The sequence below is a fragment of the Anomalospiza imberbis genome, unplaced genomic scaffold, assembly GCF_031753505.1.
Source record: "Anomalospiza imberbis isolate Cuckoo-Finch-1a 21T00152 unplaced genomic scaffold, ASM3175350v1 scaffold_791, whole genome shotgun sequence".
NCBI lineage: Eukaryota > Metazoa > Chordata > Aves > Passeriformes > Viduidae > Anomalospiza > Anomalospiza imberbis.
The window spans coordinates 18,311-43,346 of record NW_027100407.1 but is presented as its reverse complement, the minus strand read 5'-3'; the positions used below and the strand labels follow the sequence as shown (position 1 = coordinate 43,346).

At 62.8% G+C, this 25,036-nt stretch overlaps 3 protein-coding genes and 1 long non-coding RNA gene across 4 annotated transcripts; 1 reads left to right on the top strand and 3 right to left on the bottom strand.

The window, feature by feature from the left end:
• Window positions 1-29: 29 nt before the first annotated feature.
• Window positions 30-4,313, bottom strand: LOC137467791 (tRNA 2'-phosphotransferase 1-like). The gene is given in 9 exon segments (XM_068179217.1): window positions 30-166; window positions 569-682; window positions 796-849; window positions 1,262-1,337; window positions 1,340-1,438; window positions 2,486-2,584; window positions 2,586-2,644; window positions 3,609-3,690; window positions 4,251-4,313. Coding segments are annotated over 9 exon segments (717 nt in total). The 5' UTR covers window positions 4,305-4,313; the 3' UTR covers window positions 30-86.
• Window positions 4,314-4,543: 230 nt separating this feature from the next.
• LOC137467792 (N-terminal kinase-like protein) lies at window positions 4,544-10,588 on the bottom strand. The gene is given in 17 exon segments (XM_068179218.1): window positions 4,544-4,701; window positions 5,224-5,428; window positions 5,517-5,600; window positions 5,687-5,743; window positions 5,746-5,882; window positions 6,111-6,183; window positions 6,582-6,770; window positions 6,953-7,108; window positions 7,230-7,343; window positions 7,536-7,643; window positions 7,793-7,951; window positions 8,354-8,509; window positions 8,683-8,773; window positions 8,881-9,098; window positions 9,394-9,516; window positions 9,819-9,962; window positions 10,343-10,588. Coding segments are annotated over 17 exon segments (2,265 nt in total). The 5' UTR covers window positions 10,481-10,588; the 3' UTR covers window positions 4,544-4,588.
• A 384-nt stretch (window positions 10,589-10,972) lies between these two features.
• On the top strand, window positions 10,973-12,139 carry LOC137467794 (uncharacterized). Its single transcript, XR_010995625.1, has 2 exons — window positions 10,973-12,012; window positions 12,045-12,139. It is a non-coding gene; the product is annotated as an uncharacterized lncRNA (long non-coding RNA).
• A 7,316-nt stretch (window positions 12,140-19,455) lies between these two features.
• Window positions 19,456-24,530, bottom strand: LOC137467793 (FERM domain-containing protein 8-like). Its single transcript, XM_068179219.1, is given in 11 exon segments — window positions 19,456-19,697; window positions 20,550-20,754; window positions 21,233-21,415; window positions 21,491-21,614; window positions 22,225-22,413; window positions 22,748-22,848; window positions 22,851-22,916; window positions 23,046-23,104; window positions 23,177-23,278; window positions 23,692-23,850; window positions 24,357-24,530. Coding segments are annotated over 11 exon segments (1,374 nt in total). The 5' UTR covers window positions 24,415-24,530; the 3' UTR covers window positions 19,456-19,569.
• Window positions 24,531-25,036: the final 506 nt, after the last annotated feature.

Here is a 25,036-nt window from a genome sequence, read left to right as displayed (position 1 = left end):
GGGGGGGGCTTTATTGGGGCCTGTGGGGGCCCCCCCAGATCCTTATGGGGGGAGAGGTTGGACCCCCAAATCCTTGTCGGGGGGGCTCAGACCCCCCCCCAAATCCTCATCCGGGGGGTCTCTCCCCTCTCCTCGTCCCAGGGCCCGTCCAGGGGCAGTTCACACCCTGTGGGGAGGGGGAATAGAGGAGCTGTTTGCCATGGCAACAGGACCCCCCCCCCCCCCAAAATCCTGACCAACCCCCAGCCCCGCACCCCCCACAGCCGGAAGTCCACCCCAAACCCCCTCAGCCCCCCCAATTCCCCCCAGTTTTGGGGTCCCCCTCAAATCCTTGAGTCCCCCCCAGCCCCCTCGAACCCCCCCCCCCCGCCCCAGTTTTGGGGTCCCCTCCCAAACTCCTGGACCTCCCCAGACCCAAAATATTGGGATCCCTCCCCAAATTCCGGAATAATCCCCCCAAACTCTTTGACCCCCAAGTTTCGGGGCTCCTCCCAAAGCCTCTGAACAACCGCTCCCCCCCTCCTCCCCAATTTTGGGGTCCTCCCCAGTTTTGGGGTCCCCCGCTCACGGTGCGGCCGCAGCTGCAGAACCCGCAGGAAATATTTGGGGGGGATCCGGCCCTGGGCGTCCCCCGGCGTCAGGATCACCCCGTTGGCCGAGCGGAAAAAGGGGATCCCGTCTGGGGGGAGGGGCCGGGGGGAGTCACACGGACATCGGGGGGGGACCCCCAAACATCGGGGACCCCCCCAAATATCGGGAACCCCCCCAAAAATCGGGACCCCCCCCCTCACCCCGCCAGCGCCCGGGGGCCGTCGATGATGATGGCGATCTCCGAGTCTGACCTCATTCCTGTGGGGAGGGGGATTTTGGGGGGGGTCCTGAGGGGTTTTGGGGGGTCCTGAGGGGTTTTGGGAGGATCTGGGGGGGCTGCAGGGGGGGAGGCTCGGGGTTCTCGAGGAGGATCTGAGGTGTTTGAGAGGGTCCTTGAAAGGGATTTGGGGGGTCTCGAGAGGATTTGGGGGAAGATTTGGGGGGTGCCAAAGAGGTTTGGGAGCTTTGGGGGGGTCACTGGGAGGTTTTAGGGGGTCCCCGCTGAGTTTGGGGAGTTCCTGGAGGTGCCCCGGATTGTTTTTGGGGAGGGGGTCGCACGCCAGGGTCCACCCCGCCAGGTGAATGTGGGATCTCTGGGGGGTTTGGGGGTGTCCGGGGGGGGTTTTGGGGTGTCCCGGGGGGTTTTTTTTTTTGGGGGGGGGTCACTCACCGCTGCGCACGCCGGGGTCCCCCGGCAGCCCCCCCGCCAGGTGCAGGGTGTTGCCGCCCCATGGGGCGCAGCCCCCCCCGCCCGGATCGGGCCCCACAGGCGGCGCCGGGTGCCGTGGGCGAGGGTGGGGGGCAGCGCCCCGGGGGTGCGCAGGGGGGTCAGCTCCAGCTCCGGCACCTGCGACCCCCGGACACACCCCCTGGGGCAGCCGCGACCCCCAAAATCCCACCCCGGAGCTCCAAAATCCCACCCGGATCCCCAAAATCCACCCGAATCCCCAAAATCCCACCCCGAATCCCTAAAATCCCACCCGGATCCCCAAAATCCCACCCCAAATCCCCAAAATCCCCACCCGGATCCCCAAAATCCCACCCCGGAGGCTCCAAAATCCCACCCGAATCCCCAAAATCCCACCCCAAATCCCCAAAATCCCATGCCAAATCCCCAAAATCCCACCCCGGATCCCCAAAATCCCACCCAGATGCCCAAATCTCATCCCAAATCCCCAAAATCCCACCCCGGATCCCCAAAATCCCACCCAGATGCCCAAATCTCATCCTAAATCCCCAAAATCTCACCCCAAATCCCCAAAATCCTACCCAAATCCCCAAAATCCCACCCCGGATGCCCAAATCTCACCCCAAATCCCCAAAATCCCACCCGGAGTCCCCAAAATCCCACCCGGATCCCCAAAATCCGTCCCGGATTTCTAAAATTCAACCCGGGATTCCCCAGATCCTTCTCTGGACAGCCAGAATCCCACCCCGAAATTCCACGAGTCACACGCAGGATGCCCAAAAACCCCTCTCCAGACCCCCCAAATCCCCCAGGACCCCCCACAAATCCCTTCAGCAACCTCTCTAATCCCCCCGGGGACCTCCCCAAATCCCCCATAAAACCCCCAAATCCCTCTCTAGACCCCGCCCAAAATATCCCAGGACCCCCCTCAAATCCCCCATAAACCCCCCAAAATCCCTCTCCACCCCCCCAGACCCCTCGGGGACCCCACCAAACCCTCAGGGACGCCCCCAAACCCCTCGGGGTTCCCCCCTAACCCCTCGGGGACTCCCCAAATCCACCATCAATGCCCCCAAACCCCTCTCCAGTCCCTCCAAACCCCCTCGGGGCCCCCCCAAACCCCTCGGGGGCCCCCCCAAATCCCCCCATAAATCCCCCCAAACCCCTCGCCAGCCCCCCCAAAACCCCTCGGGGACCCCCCCTCACCGGCAGGGAGTGCCCCTGGTTGGCTCTGACCCTCAGGGGGTCCGGCCGGAGGGCGAAGCGACCCTTGGGGTCAGCGGCCACCACCCTGCGCACGTCCCCCCTCCGAGACCCCCGCGAAGCGCCGCAGCCGCAGCAGAGCCCCCACCTCGACAAAACCGTCTGACCCCAAAAAAACCCCCCCGAGACCCCCGTCAGGGCCTTTGGGGGGGTCCCAGGGGGCATTTGGGGTGTACCAGGGGGCGTTTGGAGGTTCCAAAAGACATTTGGGGGACTCTGGGGGGTCCCAGGGGGCATTTGGGGTGTCCCAGGGGACGTTTTGGGGGGTCCCAAAAGACATTTGAGGGACTCTGGGGGGTACCAGGGGGCATTTGGGGCATCCCAGGGGCGTTTGGGGGGGAGGAGAGGGGTGCTTTGGGGTTCCAGAGAGCATTGGGGGGATCCCAAAAAGCACTTGGGGCATCCTAGAAGGAATTTGAGGGCACGGCAAAGGTGGTCTGGGGTCCCAAAGGGGCACTTGGGGGGGGTCCCAGAGAGGATTTGGGGGAGCCTGGAGGGGATTAAAGGGTTCAAGGGGGGCATTTTGGGGGTGGGCTGAGGGTCCTGGGGGATATTTAGGGACAGGGCCGGGATATTTTGGGGTCTAGGGAAGCATTTCAGGGCTCCTGGGGACAATCAAGGGGTTCCAGGAACCATTTAGGGGTGGTTGGGGGTCTCAGGGGGCATTTGGGGGGCGAGCTGGGGGGTCCTGGTGGGTGTTTTGGGAACCCCATTGGGCATTTGTGGGGGCACAGAGGGAATTTTGGGGTGGATTTGGGGCTGCCAGCAGCAGCTTGGTGCGTTCCTTGAGAGGTTTGGGGTCTCGGGGGCAGGTCAGGGAGGGGAGTGAGGGGGGATTTTGGGGTGGGTTTTGGGGGATTTTGGGGACGGTTTGGGGGGAGACTTTGTGGGGGATTTTGAGGCGGGATTTGGGGTGGGTTTTGGAAGGGACTTGTAGGGGGTTTGGGGGGATTTGGAGGCGCGTTTTGGGGGAATTTGGGGTGGGTTTTTGGGGCGGATTTTGGGGAGCGGGGTTTGAGATGGGTTTTGGGGGGATTTGGGGGGGGATTTTGGGGGTCTCACGCACCCGGACCCATGGGCAGCCCCTCGGCTGCAGCCCCGTGGCGCAGGACGTAGCTCAGGGCCTTGGACAGCCGCACCCCGGGGTCCTGGGGGGGCCCAAGGGTGACCCCAACCCCCCCTGGGCACCGCCCACAGCCCCCCACCCCCACGGGCGACCCCCACTCTTAGACCCCCCTCCCCAAACTGAGCTTCAAATGCCCCCCCTTCAGTACCCCCCAATACCTGGATCCCCCAAAAGCCCCCCCCCCTTAATTTCTGTGTCCCCCCCAAACTTTCATGTCCCCTGTGTCCCCCCCCCGTGTCCCCCCCATCCCTGGGGTCCCCCCCTTGGGTCCCCCCGACCGCTCCATGTCCTTATTCCCTCCCCTCCCGGAATACGTAACCCCCCCCCCTCATTTTTGGGGTTCTTGCCCCCTCCCCATGTCCCCCCCCCCCCCCCCCCCGTGGGGTGTCCCCGCCTCCTCGGTGTGTCCCCCCGATCTCTCGTGTCCTTGTCACCCCTCCCCCAAGTGTCCCCCCATCCCCGCCTCCCTCCCCGTGTCCCCACCCCCCGTGGAGTCTTCCCCACCCAAATCTGGGGTTCCTCCCCCCTCCCCCCCCCCCCCCCCAAATTTTGGGGTCCCCCCCCCCCAAAAAAAAAAACCACCTCCTCCTTCCGCCGCCGCCGCCGGGCGGCGCTCGCGTCCTCCCCGCCGGCCATGCGGGGCCACGTGACGCGTGACCCCGCCCCCCGCGCGACCCCGCCCCCGCGCGCCGCGTGACCCCGCGGTCACGTGTCCCCCTCACGGATTCCCGCCGCCGCCTCACGGGGGCCGTTGCGGCTCCGGGTTTTTTTTTTTTTTTTTTTTTTTAATTTATTACCGATCCCCCCCTCCCCACAAAACAAAACCAAACCAAACCAAACCAAAAAAAAAAAAAAAACAAAAAACCCAACCGGGATTTTAACCCCCCGAACCCTCCTCCGGGACCCGCTCCCCCCAGTCCTCAGTCGAGTTTCCGCGCCCCCAGTTTCTGGGGGCCCCGGGGAGCCGCCCGCCGCTTGGCCTCGAGCTCCCGGCGCCGCTGCTGCTCCCGCTGCCGCCGGCCCGGGGGAGGCCCTGAGGGGACACCGAGGTCACCGGAGGTGGGGGGGACACGGAGAGGGCGCTTGGGGGGCAGGAGGCCCTGGGGGGGGGTCTCAGGGGGGTGCCAGGGAAATGGGGGTTCAGGGGGATGGGGGGGGTCTGGGGGTTCAGGGGGTGCTGGGGGGGTCTGGGGTCCCAGGGATATTGGGGAGGGGTCCGGGGAGACTGGGGAGTCGCTCAGAGGGGCATTGAGGGGGGGGCCTGGGGAGGGATCCCAAGGGGAATACTGGGGGTCCTGGAGGGTGGGGGGGCACACCAGGCAGTGCTGTGGGGGGGGGTTGAGGGTGTCTGGGGGGGTGCAGAGGGTCTGGGGGGTTCTAGGATGGGTCTGGGGGGTGTCATGGGGTGGGTCTGGGGGTCCTGGGTAGGTCTGGGGATGTCCTGGGGGGGGTCTAGGGGGGTCCAGGGTGGGTCTGGGGGGGTCTGAGTGTGTCCAGGGTTTGTCTGGGGGTGTCCCGGGGGGGTCTGGGGGTCCTGGGGGGGGGGGGGTCTCACCGTGCTGGCTGGGCAGCGCCTCCCAGGCGTCCTCAGTGCCCCACTCGCCCCCCACCCCCCACCCCCCCTCGCCCTCATCACCCCCCCCGGCTGGGGGAGGGGCGCTGGGGGGGGGCTCTGTGGTGGGGGTGGGGCCGGGGGGCTGCGGGGGGGTCCCCACTTCCTCCGGGCTGCTGGCGGGGGGGCTCCGGGGCAGCTCCATGTCCTGGGGGGGGAAGGGGGGACAGCACAGAGGTCAGAGGTGAGGGGATGGGGAGGGGTCACACTGTGACCCCCCCACCCCCCAAACTCACCTCCAGACTCCCCCAGTCGTCATCCCACCCATCGGCGTCCTCGGGGGGGGGCTCCTCGGGGGGGGGGCTCCTCGCCGGGGGACTCTGGGGGGCCAAAATGAGGGCTCGGGGTTGGGGGGGGGGTCAGGAATTTGGGGGGCGGGGGGGTGAAGGTGGGGAGGGTCGCTCACCTTTTGGAGGGGCCGCGGGGCTCTCGGCCGGGGTCCGCGGGGGTCCCTGCGTGGGGGGGGGGCTGCGCGGGGGCCGCCCCCCCCTCGCCCCCCATCAGCCGCGCCGTCAGCGAGGTGACACCGGTGACGGCCCAGGACACGGCCGCCCCCAACCCCCCCGCGCCCCCCCCCGGCACGCCGGCTGCGCTGGGGGGGTCTGCGGGAGGGAGGGGAGGGGGTCACGGGGTGGGGGGGACGCCCCCAAAGCACCCCTGTGTCCCCCCCACACCCCGAGTCCCGATGTCACCCCCCTTGCCCCCCTCCAACCCCCATCCCAGTTCCCTCCCTTCCCCCCAGACCTTCATTTCTCCCCCTCCCCCCAATTCTTGGCCCCCTCCTCCCCCCAATTTTTGCCCCCCCCCCCCCCCCCCCCGCAGTTTCTCACCCCCCTCCTGGGGCCCCCCGGCCTCGGCCGCTGCCTCCAGCTGCTCCAGGAAGCTGCGAATGGCCCGGAACGCCTGGGGGGGCAGGGGAACCCCAACAGTGAGAGACCCCCCCAGACCCCCACCCCTCCATAGCCCCCCCCAGGAGCCCCCCAACTGCTCCGGGACTCTCCCCATGCACCCTGACCCCCCCCCAATTTCTCCAAGACCCCCCCCCCCGTGGGACCCCCCCAGCACCCTGACACCCCCTCAGTTGTTTTGGGATCATCCCCCGCACCCCCTGCTCTGAGACCCCCCTCCACTCAGTGGGACCCCCCCCATTTTGTGACCATCCCCCCCACTCAGTGGGACGACCCCCCCCCCACCATTTCATCGGGACCTCTGGCACCCAAACCCCCTCCCCAATTCCTCTGGGTCCCTCACCAGCACCCAGACCCCTCCTCAAATTCCTCCAGCCCCCTCCCGGCCCTCACCTGCTGCCGGACGCTGGGGTGGGGGTCCACGGTGAGGGCGCAGAGGGGGGGCAGCACCCGCCCCGCCACCTCGGAGGGCGAGTAGCAGTCATGGGTGGCCGCGAAGGCGGCGACGGCCGCGGCCCGAGCCGGGGGAAAGGGGTCCCGGGTGGCCCTGGCCAGGGCAGGGGCCAAAACCCGCCGGCGGGTCTGGGGGGACAGGGGGACAGTGACAGGGGGGACAGGGGGACAGGGAGTAGGGGGACACAACATGGGGAGAGGGGAAAGGGGTCCCGGGTGGCCCACGCCAGGGTGGGGGGTCTGGGGGTGGTCACAGGTACTGGGCCAGCGTAGGGCGGTTTTGGGGGGGTTCGGGGGGTGTCGGAGCTCACCTGGGGGGGCAGGTGGGGGGCCAGGCGCCCCAGGCACAGCGTGGCGTTGCAGCGCAGGGGTCCCAGCGCGTCCCCCCCCTGCACCCGCAGCAGCAGCCGGGGCAGCTCCCCGCCCCTGCGACCCTCCCCCAGCTTGGGTGCCAGCAGCACCATGGACTGGGGGAGGGGGACACACGATGGGGGTCAGGGGGCACCCCCAGATGGGATTTGGAAGGCATCCAACCCATTTGGGGGTGCCCAGGTGGTTGGGGGGTCCTGGGTGATTTTGGGGGCCCACCTTGACCGTCTGCTCGCGGATGGCCGGGTTGGAGTCCAGGAACCCGTGGGCGACGTGGGGGAAAATTTGGGAATCCACCGTGGCCTCAGGCAGGAACTCGATGAACTCCTCGAGCTGAGGGGGCCATGAGACCCCTGAACACCCCCAGGGACCCCCAAAAACCACGGATCACCCCCCACGGACCCCCCCAAGCCTCCTCTGAACTCATGGACCCCCCCCCATCCCTCCCAGTCTGATCCCAGACTCTCCCAGTCCTTCCCAATCCCATCCCAATCCCTCCCAGTCCCTCCCAGTGCTCCCAGTCACCAGCTGGAGCAGGCGCAGGCGCAGGCCCCGCTCAGGGGACGAGAAGAGCCGGACGAGGACGGGGACGATTCGCTCCTGGTACTCGGGGGGGTCCAGGACTTTCGCCACCTGGGGGAGCCGGGGGGACACCAGGGGGCTATGGGGGTTACTGGGGGGGATTTTGGGGGTCCCACCTGTGGCAGGGAGGGCAGGGAAGTTGTGGGTGGGATTTTGGGGGTCAGGGAGGTTTTAGAGGGGTATTTTGGAGGGGGTCCCACCTGCAGCAGCGGGGGCAGGGCGCTGGCGTCGGCGCTGCCCAGCTCCAGGGCCTCGAGCAGCCTCGGGAGCAGCTTGTGCCTCCGGAAGGGCCCCGGGAGGGACTCCAGGAGAGGGGGCAGCTCCTGCAGGAACGTCCGGCGCTCCGAGGGGTCCTGGACCTGCCGGGGGGTCCCAGAAACACCGGGGGTCAGGGGGGACATCAGGGGATGGGGAGGAGGGAACAGGGATGGGAAGGACGATGGGGATGAAGGTGAGGAGGAGAATGAAGAAATAGGAGTGAGGATGATGATGATGATGATGAGGGGACGGGGATGGGAACAAGATGAGGATGAAAGAGCAGGGATCAAGGAACAGTAATGAACAGGGGAATGGGACGAGGATGAGGATCAAGGAACAATCAGGAGACAGCGGTAGGGATGAGGATGATGATGGGGATGGGGATGAGAAACGGGAACGAGCACAAAGATGAGCAGATAGGGACGACTACGAGGATAAAAGGACAGGAATGAACACGATGATGAGGATGATGGAACAGGGATGAGGCGAGGCTGAAGCCAGACCTGGAAGTGCTCGAGGAAGAGCCCGGTGCGCACCAGGGCACAGGCCAGGAAGGCTCCAGGGCGCTGCAGCCGCTCCAGGAGCGGCCCCGGGCCCGGCCGGGCCCCCGGATCCGCCGCCACCAGCTCCGAGAAGGGCGGGATGAGCCCGGGGGGCAGCTGTGGGGACAGGGGGGACACGGGCTCAGGGGGACCCCTGAGCATGGCGGGAGGTTTTGGGGGGTGAGCAGGAATTTGGTGGGTCCACAAGTTTGGGGGGAGTCAAACTGGGGGATCCCGGGTGTTCCGGGGTGCCCAGGGGGTCCCCAGGATTTTAGGGGGGGGTCCCTGACCTTGCCGAAGCTGCGCAGAGCCCCCGGCCGGGGGAGGGGTCCATTGAAGACCTCCCAGATGAGGCAGCCCAGGCGCCACATGTCCCCTGCCCTGGGGGGGCCGTGACAGTGGGGAGGGGGCGCAGGAGACCCCCCGTGGTCCCCTGAGCCCCCCCCAGTGCCACCCCTCCCTCTTTTCATGTCCCCTCCCCAACTCACCACGGGTCCCCCCTGGCCTCGGGAGGGGTCGCTGAGCTCGGGGGGGTCCTGGGGCCGGGGGGGGGTCGCCGGGGGGGGCGTGTGGGGGTCCCCTCGCTGGTGGCCGCCACCCGCTCGAGCCCCCCCAGCTTCCACTCGCCGCCGGGGTCCACGAAGACGGCGTCGAGTCCCAGCGCGTGGTGAACGAGCCCCGAGGCCCCCAGGAACGCCAGCGCCGTCTGGGGGGGGGGGGGGCAAAAAACCCCCCCGATATCGGTAACCCCCCCACACAAAAGGGTCCCCTCCCACCCAGGAGCCAAAAACCTCTCAGAAGCCCCCCCCCCTGGATCCCAGAATTCCCCCAGATCCTGGAGACCCCCCCAAGAACCTGGGGATCCCCCCACTCACCTGGGCCCCCCACAGATCATGGGGTCCCCCCCACAGGTCCTGATTGCAGGGTCCCCACAAAGGCCTCAGGTCTCCCCTCAGGGACCCCCCCCTCAGATTCCTCCCAGACCCCGGACCCCCCCTCACCAGCAGCCGCTGCAGCCCCCAGGCCACCTCCTGCTCGCCCGAGTCCCCGCTCGGGGGGTGCAGCCGCAGGTGCCGCCGCAGGGGGGTCACGGCCTCTGTCACCAGGTACAGGCACTGCTCCGTCTGGGGGGGACACTCCGGGTCACCCCCCGGCGCGCCGTCACCCCGTGTCCCCCCAAATCCTTGTTTGCGTCCCTCCTTTGTCCCCTCGCTGTCACCACCGTCCCTGTCCCCCGGTGTCCCCCGGTGTCCCCCCTGTCCCCTCCTGCCTGCTCACTCCCCCGTCACCATTGTCCTCCCATTGTCCCCTGTCCCCACGATGTCCCCCCACTCACCCCCATCCCCTCAATCCCCCGGTGTCCCCCCATGTCCCCGTGACCCCCGCAGTGTCCCCACTGTCCCCGCGCTGTCCCCGGTCCCGTCACCTCCAGGCTGTCCAGGTAGCCCAGGATGTTGGGGTGCCGGAGGCTGCGGAGCCGCTTCAGCCCCGCCCGGGCCAGGGCGGTGGCACCGGGGTCCCCCCCCGGGGCCAGGCTGTGGGTGAACACCGACACCGGAGCGCCGTCGGCCTGGGGACACGGGGACATCAGGGGACAGCGACAGCACAGGAGGAAAAGGGGGGGACAAGGGGACACGAGGGGCCGGAGTAACGACAGGACAGGGGGACACGAGGGGACAAGTGGTGACACGGGGATAGAGACATCGGGGACCTGGCGATGGGGGGCTCGTGGCGGGACAGCCGGTGACGTGGGGACGGGTGACAGCGGGAGCTGGGGCACAAAGGGATGAGGACACCGAGGGACACCGGGGGTGGGGACACGGATGGGGGGTCGTGGGGACACTGGGGGGGACTCGGGACAGGGATGGCGGGGCCGTGGCCATGCAGGGATGCGGGGACAGGGAGGGGACACACGAGGGGACACGGGGACCCTGCCCCCAACCCCCCCACCTTGCGGCGCCCCCGCAGCAGCCGCCAGAGCGGGGCCGGGGCCGCGGGGTCCGGGAGCGGGTCCGCGTCGGGATCCGCATCGGGCGGGCCCAGCTCGAAGGGGAAATCCCGCACCGGGTCCCGGGAGAAGAGCCACATGGCGGGGCCGGGCCCGGGCTCCCGGCGGCTCCCGGGGGTCCGAGAGGGTCCCGGGGCCGGAGCGGGCCCGGAGGAAGCGGCGGCGGCGCCGGGCGGGAGGATCCGGTGACGGACCGCGGGGTGGGGCCTCGGTGAGCCAATGAGGGGCCAAGGGTGGGGTCTGGATGAGCCAATGAGAGGGCGGAGGTGGAGAATGGGAGGAGCGAAGGGCGCGACCCGGGAGGGCCAATAAGGGGCTGGGGAGGGGCCTGAACGAGCCAATGAGGGGCCAAGAACGACGAAGGGGCGGGGCGAAAAGAGGGGTGAGGCCAAAACCCGCGGGGAGGGGCGGGGCTTGTAAAGGACACGCGGCAGGAAGCGGTGGTGACGTCACCAAGCAGACCCAGCCCGTGCTGCAATGACGTCATGGGGAACAGGCAATGACGTCATCTGCACCAAGGTCACCCCTCCCAGCCCCAATGACGACACAAGGCCGGTCGGAACTCTGCAGTTTATTGGTCACTGGGGGTCCCTGTCGCGATAGGGGGGTCCCGTTGCGATACAGCGCCCCCTCATGGCACTGGCTCCTTGGCACAGGGGTCCTGTCCCCATACAGAAGCACTGTCGCGACAGGAGGGTCCTGTCTCGATACTCGTCTTCAGAGCGATCCAGGGTCCTGTCGGGATACGAAGCCCTTAGATGTTCTTGTCACGATAGACGATCCCCGTTGTGATACGGGGCACCCCCCGTCCTGGTATCCTGGGGTGACCCAGTGTGTGGCTCTGGGAAAATGAGGGGCAGGGGGATCCCTGTCACGATATGAGGGGCCCTATTGCCAAAAGGGGTCCCTGTCACGACATGGAATCACCCCCACCCTTGTGCCATGGGTCCCCCAAAGCCACGTGAACAAATGGCGGGGGGGGTTTCCCATCATGATAATGGGTCCTTATCACAATACGGGGGCTCCTGTCGCGATATGAGGTCCCTGTCGGGATACAGGGGTCACCCTTTTCTCTGGATTTTGAGATTCCCCAAGTCAAGGAAGATAAACTGGGGCGTCTCCACCACAATATGAAGCTCCCTGTCGTGATATGAGGGGGCTTCTGTCGCGATGTGGGGGTCTCTGTCACAACAGGGCCCCAGGCCAGCAGCAGCGGCGCCGCGGGGGGTCGAACCCCGCCCCGGGGGGTCCCGGGGGTGCCACCACCGGCGCCTTTTGCTTTTTTTTCGGCCTTTTTGGGTCCAGAGGAGAAAAAGCAAAACCTGAGAAAACGGGAAAAAGTTTTCTCAGGAAAAGAAAAAACCTCCCGAAACGGGAAAAAAAAAAACCCAAAAAAACCTCCCCAAAACGGGACCGGCCCCGCCCCATCTGGGGCAAAATGTGGGGAATCTGGGGCCGGAGCGCACCCGAAAACGGGCAGTTTGGGGGGTTAGGGGCCCAGAATGTGCCCCTGGCGCAATTTGGGCAGAGAAATGGGGATTTTGGGTCCGAGTCACGGCCCAGGCGCAAAACAGACTCACAAACAAGGATTTGGGGCCACAGGCGCGTCCCGGTCGCAAAATAGGGCCGAAAAGAGGGATTTAGGGCGCAAAATGGGCTCAGATCGGGGGATTTGGGGTTAATCCCGCGGCCCCGGAGCACAACGAGGTCAGCAACGGGAATTTGGGGTCGGACGCGCGCCCCCGGCGCTAAATGGGCTCAGAAAGGGCCGCTTTGGGTTCAAGGCGCGGCCCCGGTGCAGGATTAGCTCCGAAACGGGGGTTTGGGTTAATCACGCGCCCCCCTCGCAGCTTGGGCCGAGAACGGGGGATTTTGGGGTCGGCGCGTCCCGGGGCCCCACCGGTACTTACTCTGCTGGCTCACCTTTTCCTGCCTCTTATTTTGGGGGGAATTTCTAGTTTTTAAGCCTTTTTTTGGAGCAAATTGTCCATTTTGGGGCGAATCAAGGCGGTTTTGGCACTGTCACTGTGGGGAGGGGAGAGAGACAACACCCAACCCCCCATCCCCCACACCTGCTCCTCCATCCCTTTCCTTTGGGGGAAAATCCAGGGGAAACGGTTCAAAAGCTCCTCCCCCTCCCCAGGCACCATGCGAAGGCGCTGACTAAGCACTTTTTTGGGCGGAAAAAACCCTGGGTTTTGTTTCAATTCCCAGCTTGGGGGCGGGCCCTACAAGCAGCGCGCTCTGAGGCAATTTTAGCAATTTTGGGGTTATTTTGGGGTGGGGGGGAAAGCGGCCAAACCCAAAGCTCCCCCTCCCCATCCATCCCTGGAGTGGCCCACTTTGGGGTGAAAGCGGCACAAATACCAATTTCTGGCTCCCTACTGTTCCTGCAGACCCTGATTTGGGGTTTTTTTGCCCCAGTCTGGCTCTTGGAGGCTCCTCTGGCGGGGGCAGGGGCCGGCGGGGCTGTAAAAAACACCCACGAGACCCCCCCACACACACCCACCCTGTCAGCACAATTGATTCTGGGGGGAAAAGCGGCCGAATCGGTCAAACCGCCCGAAGGTCGCGGTTTTCCGCCGGTTTTGGGGGGGATTTGGGGTCGGGAGGTGCCCGCATGCCACGTCCGGGGGGGTCCCCGCGCTCCCCCTGCCTCCCGACGCCCCAAACCGGCCGGAATCGCCCCAAATCCGCCGCCCCTCCCCCCACCCCCCCTGCGCGGGTCCCGGGGGGGGGCTCAGGGTGGGGGGGGGCGCACCCGGTACCTGCCGCCGCCGATTTGGGGGGGTTTTGCCTCAAATTTGAGGCTCCCCCTCCCCTTGCTCGCTCCTACACTTACTCGTTTTGGGGACAAAAGTCTAAATTTAAGCATTCCTGCTGCTGGTTTTGGAGAAAAAACCTGAAAACATAATTATTGTCCCCTCCCCCCGCGCCTGCTCCAGCCCCTCCCTCCGCGGGATTTTTGGGGGGGGGGAGGGTTTACTTTCTTTTTTTTTCCTAAGGAAAGCTCCCGGAGCCACATTCCTGCTCTTCCAGCTTCACTTTGGGGCAAAAAAGCTTCTTTTTGCTGCTGCTGACTCCTCTCACTTGCGGCTGCGGAAAGGGTGGAAAACACCCCAAAACCGCCCCCTTCCCACCAAAAACCGACCTCCCCAAAAAATGAAATGAAATCGACTCTTACTTCTCTGCATTCCCCAGATCTGGGGGTTTTCTCCTGAAATCCCTGCCGGAATCTCCTGAGCGCGTTTTGAGTGCAGACTGGCCTTTCTTGGTTAAATCCTCTTTTTTTTTTTTTTTTCCCTTTCCTCGGCTTTTTCTCACCGTTTTTTTGCCTTTTTTCCCTGCGTTTTGCTGCTTCCCTGAAGGGGAAAAACACTCGAGACACCCCCTCCCCCTTCCCCCACCCCCTCCAAAAACAATAAAATACAAAACATTTCTTGGATCATTTCTCTCCCTTTCTTTTATCACCGGCCCCTCCCGCGCGACGCCTTTGGGATAAAAACAAAAGATTTTGGACACTTACTGAGCGGCGCCGGCGGGAGCGGCGGAGCCGGAGGGCGCTGGAGGAATTTGGGGGGTTTTCCCCATTTCTGGGGAGTTTAATAGAAAAAGGGGGAAGGGGGAGGGGCGACGGCGGCGGCGCCTGAAACGACAGAACCCCAAAACCCCCCAAATCCCCCCAAAATTCCCAAACCCCCGGGGGGGTGGGGCCTCACCCGGCCGCTGCCTCCGGCTCCGTTTGGGGCATTTTCCTCAAATTCCTCAAATTTCCCGGCTCCGGGGCCCAAATCAGGATTTTTCTTCCTTTTTCTCCCTTTATCCTTCTTTTTTCATTAATTTTCGCTTCTATTTTCTCGTCTAAATCCTCTTTGATTTTCTCTCATTTTTCCTCTCTTCTATTTTCTCTCTTCTGTTTTTTCCCTGTTTTCTTTCACTTCCATCTTCTCAAATTTTCAGCACTTGGGTCTTTCTTTTTTTTTTCTATAATTTTCTCTTTTCTTTTTTCTAGTTTCATTTTCCCAATTGTAATTTTTCTATTTATTTACAGTCTATTTTCATTGTTTTCTATTATTTTTTCTATATTCTTCTATTTTCTATTTGTTCCATTTTCTTTTTTCTAATTTCTTCTATTTTCTCAAATTTTCTATTTTTTTTCTAGTTTCTTCTATTCTCCAATTTTCTTCTCTTTTTTTTCTATTTTCTATTTTTCCATTTTTTCTATGCCTTTTCAATTTTCTTTTTTCCAATTTCTATTTTTTCAATTTGTTTCTGTTTTCTTTTTTCTAATTTTTTCTATTTTCTTTTTTTTTCTGATTTTCTTCTATTTTCTCCTTTTTTTTTGTTCTATTTTCTGTCTTTCTGTCCTTTTTTCCTCTCTTCTCTCTGCTCCTCCCCTGCCCAACTGCCGCCATTTTACCAAAAAGTCCTTTTTTCCCCCCAGATGGGGCCACTGCGAAGAAAAACTTTCCTTTCCCTGCCGACTCCATCTTCACTCTTCAGTTTTCCTGCTCTTCCCTCAAAATTGGCTCCTCTCAATCCATCCTGAGCCTGAAAATGCCGCATTTCACCCCAAACCGGCCGCCCCCGCCTGCGCTGCCCGGCCCGGCCCCACGTGGGGACCAAATTACATTTTTTTAAGCTTTAAGAGCTTTTTTTTCTTATTTTTTGTTTTAATTAATTTTAGGAGCTTTTTTAGCAGAAAACAGCGTATCAAGCGCTTTTTCTTTCTTTAAATTAAAGCAGCTTAAAAAGCTCTTTTTAAATTAAAACCGCCCAGCTCGCTCCGGCTTTTTCAAAGTATCACATTGCAGTATATTAAGAATTAAAGGGCTGCGAGAGCTGCCTCTTGTCCCAGAAATCGGCTTTGAAAGCAGCGATTTCTTAAAAACCATCATTAGAAGCTTCGGTTTAAATAAAAACCAGCTTTAAGAGCTTTTTTTTTTAAGGCTTTTCATTCATTTTTTCAATTGAAAGTGCCCCGGCTTGCCCCGGCTTTTCCTATTACCGGAATCGCCGCAATTTAAAAGATTTTTATTGAAAGAAAGCAGCTTTAAGAGCTCAGTTTTCCTTAAAGGAAACAGCTTTCATCTCTTTTTTTTTTTTTTTTTTTTCAAATAAAGATTTAGGAGCCGCTTTCATGAAATAAAGCACTCTTAGGAGCTCTTTCTATAAAATAGCGCAGCTTTAGGAGCTTTTCGCAGGCAATAAAGCCATTTTCGGAGCTCTCGGTAGGAAATGAAGCCATTTTAGGAGCGTTTTTGTAGAAAATCGAGCAGCTCCAAGCGCTCTCGGGCCGAATTGCGGCCGTCCCGGGGCTGGATCTCGGCCGGGCGCTGCCGGCGCGGGGCCCGCCCTTATAAGCGACCCAGCGCCGCCCCCGCGGGGGCGACAAAATAGTCCCTAAAATCGCCAAAAAAGGGCAACAACCCCCAAAATCCCCCCCCCAAATCCACCGCCCCCAGTGTGAAAAAGCATCTTTTTTCATTAATTCCCATTTTTTACCCTTTTCTTTGATTTTTTCCCCTCACAAACTGCAAACCACCCCCCCCCCCCTCCCCGGGCCGTGGGCCTTCGGCCGCCCCACGAGGCCCAGCACGAAAATGGTTAAATTTAACGGCGATTTTTTTGTTCGGTTTGGCCAATTCTGCGCTAAAAATCTCTCGCTTCGACCTTCCCGGGTGGTTTTAGAGGTTTTTGTTTTGTTCTGTTTTTTTATTCATTCATTTTGCTCCGGTTTTTGCTTTTGCTGCGTCACGGGGCTGGGCCGCTGCCAAAAAGGCGCCGTTTCTCCTCAAAAGGGTCACAAAACCTGGGGGGGAAAAAGAGTTCTTGAGGGAACACAGACCCCAAAGCCCCAATTTTCACCGGTTTTTGTTCCCCAAAAAGCCCAAACAACCCCCTTTTTAACCCTTTTTTCACCCTGATCCAGCACAGTCCTAACCACCATTTTTATTCCTTTTTTACGACCGAAAAGCATGAAAATGTCCATTTTTTACCCCATTTCAGGCCAGGCCAAGTCATGGAAGTCCCTGTTTTCAATCAGTGGAATAAAACCCAACTATTTTGAGGCATTTTAAGGCTTTTTTTTTTTGTATTTTAAGGTGCTTTTTCCAGCATTTTGAGGCGTTTCTGGGCAGGAAATAACACCCCAAAAATGCTGGCAGGGAGGGGACAACCCCCCCTCCCCAACCCTTTAATTATGATTCATTAAAGCTGCTCTGGGGCCAATTAAAGCTGCTGATGAAACCGATGAGGCGTTTTGGGGGTGTGGGAGGAGCTGTTCCGACATTTTTGGGGCGTCTCCTGCAGGAGAAAATATTTCCTTATTGTTATTAAATATTTTCTGGATTATTCCACCACTGAGGCTCTCAAATGTAATTTTTCCCCCTGCCATTTCAGGTGCTGGAAAAGGACTGCCCCAAAAATACCCTGATTTTAGGGAAGGTTTATTTCAATGATAATTTTTACAGCAATAATTCATCCATTTGCAGCTGGTTTAAGCCCTAATGTAAAATCTAAATTAGCAACTCTGACATGTCCAAAGTTCGTATTTTCTGCATGAAAATATTCCAAAAGCTGCTTTTTCTTCAGGAGCTGAGGCTGGAGAGGCCATTTTAAAGCATTTTCCTATGGAAAGATGCTCTTTACCAAGTCATGGGTGTTTCTTAGGAAAAAAATAGAATTAAAAAAATCAGTTTTCGATTTCTTTTTTAAAGCTAGGATAGCACTAAAACTTCTAAATAGCCTTAACACCACTTTAAGGTGAGTTTAAGCCATTTTTGAGGCACAGGACAGAGGTTTTGCTCTCAAAAAATCACCACTAAGCTTAACACTGCAGCTTTTCAGCTGCTTTTTAAACCCAAATGGCCGCTTTTTAACCCAAAGTGGGAGGTTGCCTCTCCACTCCCCCCCAGCCCCCATTCTGAGTGGCTTTTTTGAGGCAAAACCACCTCAGTTCTTCACTCTAAACCCACCATTTCCTTCAGGCTTCCCAGCTTTTTAAAACCCGACGCTTTTTTAGCGACTTTTCACACAAAAATTACCTCACGAAAAAGGGGCGAGTGCCGGGGGGGAGGGGTGGGGGGGAAGGGGAACTTTATCTCGCCCCCTCCCCCGCGGGGCGCCCCTCAAACCGCTGGTAAATGGGCACAGACCCCCTCCCCCCCCGCTCGCTCCCCTCCCCCACAGCCCCGACTTTCATTCTGCCCCTCCCCCACGCCCATTTACAAGGAAAAAAAAAAAAAAAAAAAAAAAAAAAGAAAAATGTTCGGGGGCGGGAGCGGCCGCGGAGGGATCCGGCGGAGGGATCCGCGGTGAAGTGACGTGACGTGGCCGGCGGAGGGATCCGCGCGCGGAGGGATCCGAGAGTGACGCGTAAGGGGGCGGGGCCACGCGGAGACCCCGCCCCTCGCCAGGCCCCTCCCCCGGCTTTGCCGCAGTCGCCGCGGGGGCGGCGCCGGGGGCGGGAGCGGGGCGCCATCGCTCCGTCCGCTCTGCATTGGGCGGGGGAAGCGCCGAGTCACTAAACAGTTAAAAAAACCCACCCTTTTCTCCTTGGTTTTACCTCAGAAAAGCTCGAGTTCCTTCAGGAAAATCGCTCGAGCCCCTTCAGGATATCTGTGCCTCAGAAATGACCGGCTTCCGTCAGAAAATGACCCATTTCCCTCAGGAACGTGTGATTTTACCTCATCAATGTCTCATTTCCCTCTGAGACGTCCGGTTTGTCTCAAAAATGTTTGATATCCCTCAAAAAATCTCCGATTTGCCTCAGAAATACCCTATTTGCTTCGAAAATGTCTTACTTCCCTCAGAAATGTCCGATTTGTATCAAAACCGCTTCATTTCCCTCAGAAAATTCCCAATTTGCCTCAGAAATGGCAAGTTTTGCCTCAGAAATGTCTTATTTCCCTCAGGAAAATCTCCTTTTATTCAGCTATAACCCGCTCCCCCCAAAACTGCGCCTCCCCACACGAACAGCCCCATGAGGCGGTGGCGGGGGGACCTGCGTCCTTCACGATTTCCTTCAGCTAACATTTATTCCAAAACATTTCTTTATCCTACCAAACATTTATATTTTCTTCATTTTTTTTTTAGTTTGTAAATGTTGGAGTTCAGAGCAGTTCCTCTGGGTCTTTGAGGCCCCGGTAACACCAACGCCTCCCACAGCACAAAACTCTCACCAGTTCTCCCTTAAAAAAATCCTTAGATTTCTAAAAAGCACCTTAAGAAAATGAAGTTATTCGGGACTGAGGCGGTTTTGCCGCAGAGTGGAGGCGTGTGGGGGTTATGGGTAGAAAATGTGATATTTTGGATAAACGCAGCCCTGCTGGGTGGGAAAGGGGAGGAAAATGGGGTTAAATAGTGAAATAGGGGGATTTGGGGTGGGTTTGTGAAGCTCCCAAATGGACAACGAGTGATGCCCCAAAATCACCAGGACTTGCCCCAAAAACGGTGGAATTTGTCCCAAAGGTCTCGTTGGTGCTAATGAGGGGGACTCCCTACAACACAGAAGCCCCTGACAGAGGGGACACGCGTGACACGCGTGACACACGCGTGGCCCCGAGTCCCCAGCCCGAAATGGCCGCTGTCACGTGGCGCCGCCATTTGGCTACGTTGGCCACAAACCCCCCGGAACTGGCCCCAAACCCCCTAGAACTGACCCCAAACTGCTGCGGCTCTTCCCAAAGCCCCCTGAATGGACCCCAAGCTGCCTGGAATAGGCCCCAAATCCCCCAGAACTGGCCCCAAAATGTCTCAACTCCACTAAAGTGGCCTCAGACCCCCCAGGAACTTGCTGGAAAACGTCCCGCATTATCCAAAATCGGCCCCAAATATCCCAAACTAGCTCAAAACTGCCATGAATTAGCCCCAAACACCCCAGATAAGTCGCAAACCACCCTGAATCAGCTTTGATCTGCCCCGAACCACCCTGAATCATCCCCAAACTGGTACCAAACTGCCTCAAACTGCTCTGGATTAGCCCCAAATCGACCCCGATTTGCCCCAAAAAGCCCCAAATTCCATCAAACCCTGCCTGGGGAGAGGGGGCGGAGGGGGGGGGGGCAGTGCAGTTTATTGGGGGGGGTGCGTACAAAGAGGGGGAGGTCCCGGGGGCTCCCAGTGCTCCCAGTCAGAGCTGGGAGGGGTTTGGGGGGCTCGGGGGGGCTCAGCCCTGCTCGGAGCTGGCCCCCCCTGTGCCCCCCGCCACGGGGCTGTAGGAGCCACCCCCGGCCCCCCCGCGGCTGAAGAAGGACACCGAGCGCCGGGGGGGCTTCACCCGCCGCAGCTCCTGACCTGGGGGGGACATTGGGGTGGGATTTAGGGCAGGAACCGCCTCGGGCTCCCCTGTGCCACCACCCCTGGGTGTCCCAATTCCCCCTCCCGCCATGTTCCCCCCAGACCACCCTGTCCCCTGTGCCCCCTGCTCGTCATATCCCCCCCAAGGTCCACCGCCACCCTGTCCCCCATGTCCCTGTGACCGCCCTCCCTGTCCGCTGGATGCTCCTGTGTCCCCCTCCTCCTTGACCACATGTCCCCTACCCCCTCCAGAAGCTCTGTGTGTGTGTGTCTCCATGTCCCCCTGTAACCCCATGTCCCTGATGTCCCCCATCTCCCCCATGTCCCTGATGTCCCAGATGTCCCGCATATCCCTGATGTCCCAGATGTCCCCCGTGTCCCAGATGTCCCCCATGTCCCTGATGCCCCAGATGTCCCCCGTGTCCCAGATGTCCCCCATATCCCTGATGTCCCAGATGTCCCCCATGTCCCTGATGTCCCCCATATCCCTGATGTCCCAGATGTCCCCCGTGTCCCAGATGTCCCCCATATCCCTGATGTCCCAGATGTCCCAGATGTCCCCCGTGTCCCGGATGTCGCCCATGTCCCAGATGTCCCCCGTGTCCCCTATGTCCCGGATGTCCCCCATATCCCTGATGTCCCGGATGTCACCCATGTCCCAGATGTCCCCCGCGTCCCCCATGTCCCGGATGTCCCCCATATCCCTGATGTCCCAGATGTCCCCTGTGTCCCGGATGTCGCCCATGTCCCAGATGTCCCCCGCGTCCCCCATGTCCCGGATGTCTCCCATATCCCTGATGTCCCAGATGTCCCCCGTGTCCCCGCTGTCGCCGCTGTCGCCTGTCGCACCCTCCCGCACGTAGTCGATGGTCGCGAGGCGCTGCAGGCGGGGCCGGGTCACGCTCTGCTGCCGCCGCAAGGGGGCGCCGCGCGCGCCGGCCGGCTCGGGGGGCGTGGCCTCGGCCGCGGCGGAAGGCGGGGCCTGCTCCTCGGTGGGCGGGGCCGCCCCGCCCAGCTCGATGCAGCACTCGATGAGGGCGCTCATCAGCTCCGCCTGGGGGCGCTGTCAGCGCGGGCGGCACCAGGCCGAGCCCCCAAGGGACCCCCAAAACCCCCGGGACCCTCCCCGGGAACCCTCCAAACCCCCCCCCCCCTCCCCAGGACGCCCCCCTGGAAACTTCCCCAGTACTTACAAACCCACCCCAGGCACCCCCAAACCCTTCTGGGACCCCGCCAGTGACCCCCAAATCCAGCCCAGAGACCCCCAAGCCGACCTCCTTGCATACCCTAGGGATACCCAAAGCAACACCCCTGGGGTCATCCCAGGACCCCCAAATCCACACCTGGGGCCTCCAAACTGACACCAAACTGTTCCCCAGCACCCCCAAACCGACCCTCTCAGGATTCCCAAACCAGCCCCAAACAGATCCCCCAGGGACCCCACCCAGCTGCCCCCTAAAGTGCTCCCAAACCGTCCCCCTGCTCCCCCCAAATTCCCTCCCCAAGGCCCCCCATCTGCCCCGTGGTCGCACCTGTGGGGAGAACACCCGCAGCAGTCGGTTCACGGGGGCTCCCTCGTGGTCCCCGTCGAACTCGAGCCAGAGCTGGGGGGGCTCCGCGGGGTCCCCGTCCTGCCCCGCGGGGTCCCCGTCCTGCCCCACGGCCCCCACCAGCTCCCAGCACAGCTCGGGGTACGTCAGGGACAGCAGCACGTGCTGGGGGCACGGGGCGGGGGTCACCCACCGTGCCCCCCTGACCCCCATCCTGCCCCCCAGGTCCCCCCCCAGTACCTTCTGGCGGGGGTCAATGATGGTGACCCCCTCGAGCCCCACGGCCACGCTGACGGGGCGCAGCCCCCCGCGGCCCAGCAGCCCCCCCGACGGCCGCTCAATGGCTCCCGGGAAGAAGGCACACCTGGAGGGGGGGGTGGGACACACCTGGGTCACCCCCAAAACCCAAATTCTGCTTCCCTCCAAATTCCTGGGTCCCCAGGTGCAGTGTGGGGTCACTTGGGGGGGGGCATCACGAAGTTGGGGGGGATCCCTCGGGACCTGGATACCGAGGAACTTGGGGGTCTAGATGGAGTCCTGGGGGGGTCACTGTCGGTCTGGGGGAGTCTGTGGGGCTCAGATATTGGGGGGTACCTGGGAGAGCCCCTGGGGGGCTAATTTTTTTGTCTCTGGGGGGCAGGGTGGGGGCACAGGGGGTTCTTTTGGGGCTCCCTGGTAATCTGGGGGGGCTCCCCGTCAATCTGGGGGTTTCTGGGTGGTGCCTGGGGGTGTTCCTTAGGTCTTCAGGGGTCCCGGGGAGGGGTCTTTGTGAGGTTCCCCGAGGGTCTGGGGGCATCAGTGGGGTGTCACATGGGGGGTGTCCCCTGGGGGTCTCTAAGTGGGGAGATGTCCCATGGGGGGTGTCCCATTTGGGACGTCCCATTGAGGTGTCCCAGGGGGATTGCCCCATTGGGGGTATCCCTTTTGGGGTGCCCCCTGGGGGTCTCTAACCGGGGTCCCCCCGCCCCCCTCACCCGTAGCCGGGCAGGGCGTGGCAGCGGCGCAGGAAGTCCCGGTACAATCCGGCAGGGGGCGCCTCGGGGCCCGGCGCACGCGCGAACGCCTCGAGCAGCCGCTGGGCGGGGCCCGGCTCGCGCGAGCGACGGAACAGCGCCCCCCAGCGGGCCGGAGGACCCGGCGGCAGCAGCTCCCCCAGCAGCGGCCTGCGGGGGACACCGGGGGGACACCGGGGGTCAGCGGGGGTCACACGGGGACCGAGAGGGGCACGGGCGGAACATGGGGGTCAGGGGGTAGCGTGTGGCCAGGAGATGGGGGCCCCGTGGGGAGGGGTGGTCCTGAAGGGGGTTTCCATGGGTGGGTCCCAAGTGAGGGGGGGTCCCGCAGGGATTGGCTCCCAGGTGGAGGGGATCCCGTGGGGGGTCGCGGGGGATGCCCCAGGGTGGTTCTGGGTGGGGTCCCAAAGGGAATCCCAGGGGTTCCCACGGGCGGGGGTCCCATGGGCAGGGGTCCCGCGGGCAGGGTCCGGCCGGTGCTGACCGCAGGCTGAGCTCCGTGTGCCGGCCGGGCTCGAAGGGCCCCAGGCGCAGGCGGCAGCTGAGCCCCCCCAGCTCGGCCGCCTCGGGGGGGGTCCACAGGGTAGCGCCCCCCCCCTCAGCTGCTCCCGCGCCTCCTCATAGAGCAACCGGAGCAGCTCCTCCTCCTGCAGCTGGGACCCACAGACACCCCCCGATCACACAGAGACACCCCTAAACCACCGCAGACCGCACCCTGCATCCCCCCGTGTCCCCCTCCCATAGATCCTCCCACACTGGGGACCCCCGTGTGCCCCGCTCACCTCCAGCTCGCGGCTCTTAGGGAAGAACACGTTCCTGCGGAGCTGCAGACACGGCTCATCTGGGGGGGCAGGGGGTCAGTGGGACCCTCGAGGGGGCCCTCCCGCCCCCAACAGGACCTCCCACCCCTCACCTTGGGCGATGGCCGCGGGCGAGCCGAGGCTGAAGCGCAGCAGCAGCTCCGGCCAGTGCCGGACCAGGCGCAGGGGTCGGTGCCGCGGCTTCAGCTGCACCTCTTGGGGGGGGACACAGGGCTGGCACCCACTCGGGGACCCGCAGAGAGCTCCACGGGGACCCCCACGGGCACAGGGACCCCCCCATTCCATCCTCCAGGGAGATCCTCCTGTCTCCCTGTCCCTCATGGGACCCTCCAATGTCCCCTCCAGAACGAGCAGCTCCGCTCACAACCGAGCTGAGACCCCACGACCCCCCATATCCCCATGTTCCCATTTCCCCTCTGTGTCCCCCTGTCCCCCCATGTCCCCCTGTGTCCCACCATGTCCCCCCCGTCCTCCAACCACAGCAGCTCCAACCCCAGCAACAGCGTGAGCTGTGACCCCGCCATGTCCGTGTCCCCTCTATGTCCATGTCCCCCTGTCCCCCCATGTCCCCCTGTCCCCCCATGTCCCCCCCCGTCCCCCCCCTCACCGAGCAGCTCCGACCCCAACCACAGCGCGAGGGCGTCGCCGGCGGCGGGCGGGAGGCGCAGCGCCCCCTGCAGGCGGCGCAGCAGCTCCGCGGCCGTGGGGCCCGGGGGCGGCTCCAGCGGCAGCGGCAGCGCCGACCCGTCCGGCAGGTACAGCAGGGCTGGGGGCAACGGGGGCCGTGAGACCCCCCGGGACCCCCGCACATCCCCCGGGACCCCGCACATCCCCCGGGACCCCCGCACATCCCCCGGGACCCCGCACATCCCCCGGGACCCCGCACATCCCCCGGGACCCCCGCACATCCCCCAGGATCCCCGCACCGCCCCACAACCACCCCCGCACTGACACAGCTCCGACCCGTCCGGCAGGTACAGCAGGGCTGAGGGCAACGGGGAGAGTGAGACCCCCGCCGAACCCACTCGGGACCCCCAAAGCTCCCCCGGGATCCCCGCCCCCAGACTGACACACCCACCGGGACACACCCAAAGGACGCACGGGGGTCCCACGGCCACGCCCTCCCCCAGAGCATCCTCCGAAGGGTCCCACGGCCCCCCGGGGGTCTCAAGCCCTCCAAAGAGACCCACGCCCCCCACCCACGGGGGTCCCACGGCCACGCCCACACCCGGACTCAGCGTCCCACCCCCTCCTGTGGCCCCGCCCCCTCACCGGCAGCGCCCGGCAGGGCGGACGCGCCCTCCCCCTCCGCCTCCCCCTCCCCGTCCATGAGCGGGGTCACGGAGGGGTCACCGTGGGGTCACCGCGGGGTCACGGCTCCGCGCGCTGCTCGCGCCGGTGCCGCGCGCGGGGCGGAAGCGTCACGGGTGGGCGGAGGGGGCGGGGCCGCCAGGGTGACGTCAGCGTGAAGGCGGGGTCCAGGGGGGGGGCGGCGCCCCCTGGCGGAGGGGAGGGCTGGGATCCCCCCGGGGGGATGTTGGGGGGTCCCGGCGGATTCGGGGGGTCCCGGGGGCGGCGCAGGAAGAGGCGGAGCCGCTGTACGAAGTATAGAACCGTGTATTCCTCTGTGCGCGGCGGGGGGCGGCCCGGGGGGGGCTCGGAGGGATTCGGGGCGGCTTTTGGGGGGGTCCCGGCAGGACTCCGCGGGGTCCCGACGCCAATCGGGGCTCTCGAAATTAAAAAATAAACCCAAAGAAATACCCGGGGAGGGGGGCGAGGGGGGGGCGGTAAAAAACCGATCCGAGGTTGGGAAGGGGGGGCGGTTGAGGGGGGGGTCCCGCGCCCCTCTCGGGGGGGGGGGGGGGAAATCCCACACCCCACGCGGGGGGGTTCCGCGCGCCCCCCGCGCCCCCTCCCCGCGCGCCGCCCACCCGGTTCCCGCGGCGGGGTCG